The 12311-nt window shown below is 48.9% G+C and overlaps 1 protein-coding gene across 3 annotated transcripts in view; it reads right to left on the reverse strand.

The window, feature by feature from the left end:
• Positions 1-5352: 5352 nt before the first annotated feature.
• Positions 5353-12311, reverse strand: part of LOC144785877 (uncharacterized) — a 94399-nt gene continuing 87440 nt past the window's right edge. The window contains exon 7 of one of the 3 annotated variants that reach the window (XM_078664731.1): positions 5353-5803. In XM_078664731.1, the coding sequence (XP_078520857.1) occupies positions 5372-5803 (432 nt within the window). In that variant the 3' untranslated portion in view covers positions 5353-5371. The remainder of the gene's footprint in view (positions 5804-12311) is intronic. The other 2 variants (XM_078664732.1, XM_078664733.1) reach the window with 2 other exon arrangements.

Below are 12311 nucleotides of genomic sequence, written 5' to 3' on the forward strand. Positions count from 1 at the left end.
AATGCGTTGATATGCGCCTCCCGAACGCCGCCATAAAGCGTGAACGGCACATCACCCCCACTATTGACGATCTCATTGGAGAAATGGCGGGAGCGTGTTGGTTCTCCAAACTTGACCTACGATCCGGCTACCATCAATTAGTTCTTGACGAAGCGTCACGCAACATAACCACCTTCTCCACCCATGTGGAACTGAGACGCTACACCCGGTTAAGTTTTGGCATATCCAGTGCTGCGGAGGTGTTTCAACATGTCATCCAAGAGTTGATTGCTGACATTCCAGGAGTCATTAACGTCAGCAATGACATCATGATTCATGCCAAGTCTCTACCTGAACACAACGCCCGTCTCACCCAAGTGCTAAGGAGGCTGCAAGAAGCTGGTCTAACGCTTCATCGTGAGAAATGCGAATTTCTGAAAACCAAGTTACAATTCTTTGGATTATACTTTCTCAACGGAGGGTGTCAACCCCGATCCCGACAAAGTGCGAGACATCAAAAGCGCCATCGCCCCTGCTAGTGTGACCGAAGTCCACAGCTTTTTAGGGATGGTCAACTACTGTGGTAGGTTCTTCAAGGACTTGACCTCACTCACAATGCCACTCAGAGAGTTGACCAAAGACTCGGTCCCCTGGGAATGGGGCCCTCCTCAAGAAAAGGCCTTCAAGAACATCAAAGATGCCCTGTCCGAAGCGACTACGCTAGTGTTCTTCGATCCAGAGAAGACCCAAATTGCAGTGGATGCTGGCCCGGTGGGCCTAGGTGCCGTCCTGTTACAGAGGCTACGACCAGAGGAAGATTGGGCACCAGTGGCGCTCGCAAGCCGATCTCTGACGGCGACAGAGCAACGGTATTCTCAAATAGAGAAATAGGCTATCGCCATTCACTGGGGGTGTCGCCACTTTCACCTTTACGTTTATGGAAAGCCATTTGTGGTCACACCGGATCATAAGCCACTAGTGGCCCTATTTGTTGGGACATCTACTAAACCTCCGCCAAGGATCGAGAAATGGATGCTCCAGCTGCAGGACTACAATTGTCGTGTGGAATATCAGCCGGGGTCTCGCAACCCGGCAGATTACTTGTCCCGACATCCGCGAGAAGCCACTGCCAAGGAGATGGAGGAAGCAGAGGACACGGAGGAGTATGTCCGATACATTACCGCCAGGTCCTGCCCCATCCCCCTATCGATGAAAGACCTAGCTGAAGCTACGACCCAAGATAAATGTCTCCAACGGGCAAAACGAATTCTACAGCATGGTAATTGACACAAAGCCATGGACGATTGGAAAATCCTAACGATTCCTGCCCAAAGGATAATGGAAAGCTTGTATCATGTGAAGGCGGAGCTCACGGAAAACCCCACGGGGTGCTTGCTGCGGGGACATCGCCTGGTTATACCCACAGCGCTCACCTACAGATGCGTGCAATTGGCCCATGTCCGACATCAGGGCATGGTCAAGACAAAATCTCGTCTTCGCCCTAAGGTGTGGTTCCCACTCATGGATGAACTAGTTGAGAGCATGGTTCGTTCCTGTCGAGCCTGCCAAGTCACTGGTGACTTACCTCACCCTGCCCCGGTCATAACCGAACCTTGTCCGCACTACCCCTGGTCCTGTGTGAGCATGGATTTTGGCAGTCTCCTAGACGGCCGGCACACCTTGGTAGCAATCGATGATTACTCAAAATATCCTGAGGTGGAGATTGTTGGGACTCCAAGTGCTGCCGAAGTGATACCCAAACTCGAGAAGATAATGGCCACGCATGGTTTGATGAAAGAATTGCGGACCGATAATGGACCACCCTTCCACGGACAAGAACTGTCTGACTACCTCACTAGCCTGGGAGTGCAACACCGTCGAATCACGCCACGTTGGCCTCAAGCCAACGGTGAGGCTGAAAGGTTCATGAGGACCCTTAATATAGTCATACGAATCGCTCATGACAAAGGACAGTCCATCGAACTAGCCATTTTCACGTTCCTGCGTAGCTATCGGTAGTCCCTGCACACCTGCTGATGGGTCGGGTCATCACGACACCATACCTCATCATTCTCAATGGCAGCCCACGAATCCCAATGACCACTGGATAGACACGAGAAGGAAGAAGGCCCATGCTCAAGTGAACCATTGCCGTCATGCTCAAGCCAGTCTGATCAAAGAAGGCGACCTGGTCCTGTTACGAAATCGGAGTACAGTGGCAAATTCAAACTCCCTTATGAAAAGTTGCCCTGGACAGTGGTGAGCGTCAAGGGAACGCGAGTCATCGCTACCCGAGGACGGGAGACAGTGGCTCGCAATGTTTCCCATTTCAAACTCTTCCACGCCGAGACGGCGGTCCCGGCTGCAACCCCGGCTTCTATTGCTGGAATGGGGCTGGGTGCCAATGTGGCCTCCGCTCCCAATGACATGGATGACTCAGGAGAAGATGTTGATCTAAGTGATTTCGGGGCTGGTGAAGCTGAGGCAGAGGGTGGTGACAACGTTCCCACCACGCCTGAATCTCCACGACAGGAGGAGGCTCCGGAGGCAACTAGCCCCGTGCTGTCTGGTCGAGGTCTGTCGCAATATAACCTGCGAAGAAATTCTGAACCCTCATCGCGACTGAGAGACTATATAATGTAAGACTGTTCCTTATAATTATTTTGGTCATTGTTTATCCCTGCGCTAGTAGTGGGAAAAGTTTTAGCTGGACTAACCCAAATGTGGTAATTGATGAAGAGACTGCCTATGTAATATTGTTTAAAATTTTGTTGGGGAGAAATGTAATGTCGCGATACGTGACAACAGAGTTGCGTCGTGACGTATGCACCACATGACCTAAAAGCAAATAAAAGCTCTGGGGCGTGCTCACGTCGGCCTGTTGGCGACGGAGACGACCACCTGTAGTTGACTATCACACAGGCTCCTGTGGTTCTTTAAGTGCTAGGCCCCAGCCCCTTACCTTCACGTCCCCTCCATCAAACGAGTGTCGGTACTAAACCCCCCGACACAACAGCTCACTTCAGTGCCTCTGTGATTAGAAGTATGGTTCAGGTGTGGGGTATTTTCATTTCCTGGCTACTCCCTTGTCCCAGGGGCCCTGCATACCTCTCAGACCAGTGGCCTAACATTAGCCCCCGGTATCCCCGTGCTGAGGGAAGGGAGGGTTCTAGGGCGGGGGTGGATGGTTTCCGCACTGTGCACGGGCGGCGGGACCCTTGCCTCAGAGCTCCTGCCTGGATTTAGGGGGGCTCCGTGTACTTTGCAGGATGGCCCCCTCAAGTTTCGTTACTCCATTGTTTCAGACGTTTTGGACCAAGACACGCAAGACAAACGAAGCACATGAGCAACTCCTTCTCAGTTCTCACATGTAAGGTAACTGGTTCGATTGTACAGGGCTCTGACACCTTCGGGTAAAGTCCGAGCTTTACAAAAATGCATTAAATAAATAAACGCAAGATAAACGAAGCAGATGAGCAACTTCAACACTGTATCTCCAGAGGTTCCGCCTTGAAAATAACTATAAGGAACTGCCGCCCTCTTGTGGCCGTCTTATGAACTGCCCGGGGACCTTGGTAAATTACTAAATTCGCAAGCCCGAGATGTTGACGGCCGCCTTTTGAGCACTTCAGCGGTGTCCTATCACAGCACAAGATTACTTGGAAGAAGCTAGAGGGGTTTGCCCGCACAAAAGACATCAGAACCAAAGAATTTTTTTTTATCTTGCAATGAAATTCAATGCAACCTTTACAATAAAGAACGGAGCTGCCCGGTGCGTCCATCTTCGACACAAATGTGTACGGTTCGGACCTTTATTTCACTAACGGTTCTGGCAGATGTAGGTTGTCGTTTGCCCCGAGAATAACTGAAAGAGCATGTCAAGCACGTGGGTATTGCCTAAATCTGCCCAGGTCAGATTTTTCCATCCTACCGAATGAGTGGACTACTGCCAGAAAGAACCACTAGAAATATGCGATTTTCCATAATTTCCAATCCACCACAAAAACATCACTCCATAATATGATTAAAATAAAGTAAGTTTCTATCTTAAATGGATCAAAAGTTACTAATAAAATGTAGCGTGTGCTGCTGCACTGTGGCAGACCCTTTACAAAGTGTAACTGGTCACCTTTTAGTTGATGTCCGGTTTACTATGGTGTTATACTGGTATTAGTAAGATAAAACCTTTGTCCTGATAGTACTCCTTTGCCACATAATTCCAGAGGCTCTGGTTATGGTCTTTCTTTTAATCCTGCTGAAGAACTGGGCCGCGTGGAGTCCTTCATTTCTCTCAAAATAAACATGAGGAAAGTCTTTCTTCTAGATGCCGGGCTCAATCTGCTTTTCAATCATCTAACTATACAGAAATATTGAACTATACATATCTATCTATACAAATCAATAGCTAGCTATTTATACAGATGGACATCTGTCTGTATAGACATATAGCTCTCTGCCTATACACACAGAAAGATGGACATTGTGAAGTGATTTCAGGCCTCTGACCCTCAGGATGCAGATGGACAATCTAAGCATCGATAGACCGTTTGACGGAAAACCCTGAAAATACCGCGGTTTTAATAACCATAAATGCAAGTCTAGAAATAAAGAAGCAGGGATGGAAGACACTGCATCAACAGGTTCATGGCCTGAGAGCTGGCTCTGCAGGGGGATCCCTTAACCCCACCTGTCTTTTCTCACATCTTTCACTGTCAGGCATGCTATTTACATCCAGTGGTGGCTTTTTTTAGCTCTCAACGCTCTGCCTTCTTAAAGTTTTTAAGTTTCTCTGCCTCCTGTCACTGTCTAGTAAACTTACCATGAGGAAGCCACATTAGCCTCAGAGGTCCAAACTGAGGACAGTGCGAAGGGCACAAGGGCCTGAGCAGCTCACATTTAAAATGGAAACGGGAAATGTCTTTTTAGACCTAAAACCTTCCTAGGTCTGGGAGTCTGTGCCAGGGGAAGGGAGTCATCTCACGCAGTGTCTGCAGTGTGAGAACCAAATGTACAAGAACATCCAACTTCATACTGCAGAACAGGTACAACATGAGCACACTTATGGAGTGTGGGGAGGGGACATTCAGGGGGTCTCAAACATGTCATCTTCGAGAACCACCTGCAGTCTCCAGAAGACCCTGTACACAGAAGCCCAAGAGCACACACCTGTCTGCTCTCACGCCCAGTGTACCACAGAGGCAATGTGTGCAGGACCTCTGACAAAAGCACCAGGCAGGTGGGTACAAGGTTGTGTCAGGCTTGCCCCATCCTTCTAACCCTTCAAGTCCTGTGAACAGAACCACGGAACTCCCTCAAGGCAAACACGAGCTCAGGGCAAGGAGGCTGCACAAAACACACAAACATTCATTCAAAAAAGATCTCATACAAATGTTTATTTAGTATTGTAAAAAAAAAATCTGGCTTCATCACCGTGGCCACTTTGCTTTGTTTGTTCTTCGTTTGCTGGCGTTTGATAGTCAATGATTTTAGAAGTGGATACCCATCCATACACGAACATAGCGGTTACCACCCGTTCTATAAGGGTTTGGTTGGAAATACACTGACATGCCACCTCCCTACTGTTGGATGTGATTGGCTGACCCCCCCAGAGTCCGATGCCCCAGTATAAAAGCACTGCTTCCAGCCCCCCGCCTCCTAATCCGGCCCCATAGCTCGGGTTGTCCTTTTCCTTTCTGTAGCGCCCAGAGCTTCGCCTTCTAGGGCTCCCCCCTCTGAAGATGTGGCAGGAAGGACTCCTGGCTGCATGTTCTCCGTGCTCACAGCGCCTGGTGGAGGCCTTCAACAAACTCCAGGTAATACGGGTCTGGGAGGGAGAAAATCAAAATACAAGAATTGAGGATATTTGTCTGATTCAAAGCGAATAAACACTAACATTACCCAGAACGAAAGACTAATGCCATCCCGGAGGTTTAGCAAAAACTATTATGAGGCAGCCCTGGGAACCCGGGCTACTACACGGGTTATTAAATGCAAGAAAAAACAATGGTTTAAAGCCTAAACCACCTAAGCCTCGTGTTCATGATTCAAAAACGTACGATTAGAATCAGACAATGATTTTAATTCTATAAATCCTATCACATTACCGTTTCTGCAAGCAACGACGCATAAATCAAGGTAAATCACACCAGTCCAGACAGCTTTGCAACTCGGAGCGTCCTCGCTCAGGGAGAGAAACTCTCTGAGGTCTCTGGAAGGAGCGACTCCAGCCCTGGGCGGACTCTTTTCTCGATCTCCCATTGGCTCTACATTAATGTCCTGATTAGTTCTGCTCACCTCACTGATTTTTCCCTTGTATTCTGGTTGCTTTCCTTATTCTTTTGTCTAATACCTTATCCATTTGATTCTGAGTGTTGAAAGCAGTACTTTTTTACCTCACAATGACTCACAACTCAAGAAGACAACAAGTGCACAGTTTAATGAAGAGGGGAGGGATGAACTCATTACGGCAGGGTGAGTGCCTGTGTCCGACATGTTTCCACTGCAGCCGGGCATCTGGGAGGTCTCCAGTTAAAAAGCAGCTCTAAATTGTTCAGCTGTTAGCAGTGTCCTGAGTCACTTGAAGCTGGATTCATGTTTCAAGGCTTGTTGAGTGAGTTCCACTCTGTGGCCCTGGATGTCCAGGGATCTGCCTCAGTGTCCCTTCCTACTGAAGGATCAGCAATGTGCCAGGTGGGTGGACAGGCAACAAGCCTGGTTCTAAAGTAATGTCTGTTTCTGCAGATATTCTGGGCGTTTCACTGAGCTAGTGTTATGGACGGTGCAGTGCAGAGAGCCTTGCATTTTATTCTGGTTTCTACTGGAAGCCTGTGGAGAGCTTTCAGAGGAGACCTGATGTGTTCATCTTAGTGGCGGTTCAGGCACCTTCTGGTGCTTGTTCTGTTGCCCCTGTAGCCTGACATTCACGTACAGAGAGACCAGTGCAGATGAGGTCCAGGCGTGCCATGACAAGGGCTCTGGTCAACTCCACTCAGCGGTTGGCTTGGAGTAGTGAAATTATGTTTTTAAGTAGAGAGTGCTGGAGACCTGGGAAACAAGATTTCAGAATCAAAAAGTATCCGCATGTGTTTTGGGTATTTCATGGAGCGGTTCCTAGACCTGGGGGCGGGGCAGCATGCAACGGATAGTGTGGCATGCTCAGTTTCACTCATTTTGAGGAGGATCTTGGGATTGTTTCTGCTATTGTAGAGGAAGCTCTCCTTCGTCCAGTAATGTACATGGTCCAAACAGAAGGTGAGTTTTCTTCTGCCCCTGCATGGCGTAATGTGCTTACCTTTGTTTCCAAATTGCTCTGAAAGATTTGGTCCTGAATTCCACGCAGGCCTTGCGGTTCTTGGGACTGTGGTCTCTTGGTAGGCAAAGGTTGCACGCCTGACGGTTGTCCTTCTGGTTAAACCTTTGGTGAAACTCCAGGCAGAAGCGAAAGGGTGTGTTCTCCATATCACTCAGAGAGGGGGACCCCTGACCGTGCATTGTCCGCTCTTCCTTCGACAGGTAATTCCCTTACTTCTCCACTGGAAGAAAACTCTGACTGGATTTTTCACAAACCAGATTTTTCTTACGATCGTGGTTTCAATGATTTCACTCTGGAACTTCGACATTGCTTTTGGCATATTCTTATTTTTTCAACGACTGGGTAGCCTTCAGTGATGTTTCTAGACCCAACGGCGGAAAAAAGAACCTGAAGATGGCGACCAACTGTAGAGTCTTCTGGAAAGAGGCGTGTGACGTCAGGCGAGGATCGACAAAGCACTAAATGGTGAAGACAATCCATGGCCAACAGAAAAAAGAAAGGAAAGGAAAAAAGGACCAATACACAATGAGAGCTCCGGACCCATCCAATAGATGGCAGAGTAATGCAACAGCATGTGAATCCAGAAAAGATTCAAGCTGCAAAACGTGTTCTTCTGAGCAGCCGAGTTCTCACCTTTTGAATAGATACCAAAGCAATACCCATTCGGAGGTGGCTCTGTGAATAGACTCAAACCAGAAAGTCCTGCAGGACAGAGTGGGCAAAATGCCATTCTCGAGGAACCTGCATGTCCAAGAAAGTGCTCCAAGAACGTGTGTAGAGATACCCACATAGCCGCCTTGCAAATGTCTAGGCAGGGACTCCATGTGCAAATGCAGTGGTAGCATATTTAGCTGTGAGAGAATGAGCATTGAGACCTTTTTGAGGTAGCTTTTTGGCCAATGTGTAGCAGAGCTTGATTATTATTAAATCGGTTTTGTACAGCGCACGGTTACCCTGGAGCATTCCAGCGCTTTGCCAAACAGAGTCGTACTACAATCAGAAAGGGGGATAAAATATTAGCAGAAAAGGAAGGTTTTCAACTGTTTTCGGAAACGCAGAAGACATGGGTCCGCGCGTAGACCTAAGGGGAGAGCATTCCAGAGGGCCGCGACATTAACGGAGAATCTCCTTCCTCCTGATCGAGCCTTTTTAACTCTGGGGACAGCGATCAGGTATTGCTTGTCCGAGCGTAGGGTTCTGCCGGCTTTATATGGGATCACCATCTTTTGAAGGAGAGGGGGACCTTTGCCTTGCAGGATTTTGTGCGCAAGGCAGAGGGATTTAAATTTCACCCTTTCCCGTATGGGCAACCAGTGTAACGCCCTCAGAGCTGGTTTGGCCGAGCGAGACATGGGGATGTTATATAGCATTCGTGCCGCCGCGTTCTGAACTTGTTGGAGTTTGTTCAGAGTGATCTCAGGGGCACCGAGGTAGATCGCGTTGCTAAAATCTAACCTGGACATGATCAGACCCTGGATTAGGAGTTTCCGAGCTAGGGGAGTAATCAGGGGCAGTATTTTGCGTACCGATCGGAGGAGGCCAAAGCAGATACCAGCTAGTTTAGCGGCCTGGGTCCTAAAAGAAAGGTCTTGTTCCATCCAGATGCCTAGACTCTTGATCTCGGCCTTGGGTTCGGGAGGAGATCCTAGGCAACTAGGCCAGGCCGAGCAGGGAAGAGAGGGGGTTTTGGATCCCATCAGCATTATCTCAGTTTTAGACCCATTCAATTTTAATGCTGAGTCCCCCATCCAGGAATAGACTTTTGAAAGGCACGCATGAAGTGTCTGAGAGTTATCCGTGGATTGGGAGAGGGCGAACACCAGTTGTGTGTCGTCGGCGTAGCTCACGATCTTGATGTTAAAAGGAGCCACCACATCCTCCAGAGGGGCCATGTACACGTTAAATAGTGTGGGGCTCAGGGATGAGCCCTGAGTCACACCACAATGGAGGTGGGTGGATGCCGATCGTGCGCCCCCTTCCCAAACCTGAAAGGATCTTTCGCTGAGGAATGACCTGAGCCAGTTCAGCGCAGTCCCCCTCACTCCGGCATCTGACAGTCTCTGGAGTAGCACTCAATGGTTAACAGTGTCAAATGCTGCACTAAGGTCCAGGAGGATCACTGCCACTGATCCTCCTGAATCCAAAATGCAGCGCGCCTCCTCCGTGACTGCCAGCAAGGCGGTGTCAGTGCCTTGGCCCGGGCGAAAACCAGTTTGGGAACTTCTCAGCACTCCATTGGACTCGAGAAAATTAGACAGTTGGGAATTAACCAGTTTTTCCGTGATTTTGCTGAGTCCAGGGGGGAGCGAGATGGGTCTGTAGTTAGCCATATCAGAGGGGTCTAGGCTAGGTTTTTTTAAGAGAGCTTTTACTATTGCACTCTTCCAATTGGGAGGAACAATACCCGCGCCTAAGGAGGCGTTGATAACTTCGGTGATGGGCTCCACAATGGAAGGGGCGATGAGTTTAAGAATTCCCTAAGTGGGACGACGTCCCGAGGGGAGCCACTCTTAATGGAAAGGAGGACCTTAAGGGATTCATCCTGCGTAATTGGGCCAAAGGATTCCAAGATCTTTAAGGGCAAGCTCTCATCCTCCAGAGGCTCAGATCCTATCTTCGGTTGAGGTAGGAAACTCAAATTTTTTCCAATTTTAGTGTGGAAATATTCTGCCAGATTATTGCATTTGTTTTCCAAGTTCTCCGAGGGGACAGAAGATGTAGGAACTCTCAAAAGTTCTTTGACCACCAAGAAAGTTTCTCTTGAGGAGTTAGAGGCGTTACTGATTTTCTCCTAAAAAAAACTGAGTTTTAGATAGCCGGATAGAGAGCTTATAGCTCCTCATCGCTGTTCGGTATTCCGTCTTACTAGTTACCTCCCAGTTTTTTCTCCAGGCACGCTCTAGTTTTTTACATGCCCTCCGCATAACCCTCAGTTCTGGTGTATACCAAGGGGCGGTATGTAATCTTTTCTCCTTTTTTCCTGCTGATCTCCTAGGGAGGACAGCGTCTAGTGTGTTCGACATCCACCTACAGAGGTCTGCTTCTGCTAGGACAGGGTCCTGAGGAAGCAGTGGGCGTGAGGCTTCCAGGCTTCGTGAACAATTTTCCACCGATAGCCTGGCCCAAGGTCTTTCTGGTGCACCAACACTAGAGGGGGAGAAGTTCTCAGATTTAGTTTCCCAGGTGAAAGGGATCAAGAAGTGATCCGTCCATGGCAGGGGGATAGGGGGGGGCTGATTTCATGGTTGAAATATTTACAAAGATGGAGTCTAACAAATGGCCCTTGTTATGGGTGGGCTCCAAATTTATAAGATCAACCCCGCAGGTTTTAAGGTCGTGCAGGAGGGCAGTCGCCGCCCGATCTTCCTGGTCGTCAAAATGGAGGTTTAGGTCTCCCAGGGTAATGAAATTAGTGACAGAGGCGGCACAGCCCATTACCGTTTCCATAAGTGAGCTGGCAAAGTTTCCAATGTTACCTGGGGGGCGATAGACTAACAGCCCCGTCAATGCGACGGTGGGAGAGATTTGAAAGGAGAACTTACAGCTCTCGCAATCTTCCACCTCCCCTTTCTGGGTTCTGCAGGTCAGTGTATTCTTATACAGAATGGCGATGCCTCCTCCTCGACCCAATGGTCTATCCTGGGTAAGGATTAAAAAGCCAGGGGGAAGGGCGTTCACCATATCTGCTTCTGAACCTTGCGTAAGCCATGTTTCAGTTAGAAACAGGATGTCCAATTCCTGTTCTAAAATGAGGAGGTTGACCTCCAGCGAGTGTCTGGGGAGAGATCTACAGTTCAAAAGACCCAGACGTAGAGTGTGTTTTACCGCTACATGATTAGGGGGGGTGGCAAAGTGTACAGTGAGTAAAAGATGAAGGGTTTGTTTGAAACAGGGTACAGTATGAAGGTGGCACGGAGCGAGCGTGAAGTAATGCCGCTCGGGAGTAAGTGCATGAGGTACTTGCTGTATGTGGCAGAGTGACTGGCCCTAGGCTCGTCTGGGCTCGGACGGGCGCAGACGGTCAGGACTCTGGCACGACTCCGGCGCAGATCCGGCGCGTCCGCAGTACGCGTCCGCTGCGCGGAGTCATGTCCGTTCTTATTATAGCGCTGCTAGAGCGCGCAATTTGCCTGGCCCACACCCAAATGGCCGCCAATATCGATTCCCAACCCTCGGCGTCAATGCTCGGCCGAGGGCGGTTCGAAGGTAGGGGAGGGGGGGAAGGAGCACAAAGCGCTGAGGAGCGCTGGGGGAGTCTAAAGTCGAGGGCGCTTATTAGTCAAGCGCTAACGAGTGCAAGATAAAATACACAGTCTACCACTTTAAAAATGCTTCTAAATCAAGCACAATTCAGGACACGAAATAAAAATACAGGTAGAGATTTCTTAGTGCAAAATAACGAAAAGAAAAGAAGGAGACCTCCCGGCTTCCGCCTCAGGAGGGAAATGAGGCTTCTGTTAGGTTTATCGCTAGGAGCAGTCCTTAATTCCTTTTTATAGCGCTGCTAGAGCGCGCAATTTGCCTGGCCCACACCCAATATGGCCGTCAATATCGATTCCCAACCCTCGGCGTCAATGCTCGGCCGAGGGCGGTTCGAAGGTAGGGGAGGGGGGGAAGGAGCACAAAGCGCTGAGATGGTTCTCTCCTGCACAGCCTTGCCTTTTTTGCTCTAGTGAACCCCACAAAGAGCTGACCATCTCCCCAGTGATATTTTGCATGATCTATCTAGAACATGTTTGGCTGGGAAGAAGGTAGTATATGGTGGATTAACACAAAGAGCTTGAAGATAACTTACACTCCATGCATAGGTGAGAGGAACAAAGTCTTCGTAGTGAGGAGCCGTAAGGAGCAGCTATGAAGAGGCTTGAACGGAGTACACAAATAAGTAAGGACCAGATTGAGGTCCCATTTGGGCATTACAAAAGGAGAAGAGGGAAAACATTTATTGTAGCCCTTTAAAAAAATCTGCATCACAACCAGTGACTTAAACAAGAAGGGCTGATCTGGCAACTGCAAGAAG

Source organism: Lissotriton helveticus, chromosome 10, assembly GCF_964261635.1.
Source record: "Lissotriton helveticus chromosome 10, aLisHel1.1, whole genome shotgun sequence".
NCBI classification, from domain to species: domain Eukaryota; kingdom Metazoa; phylum Chordata; class Amphibia; order Caudata; family Salamandridae; genus Lissotriton; species Lissotriton helveticus.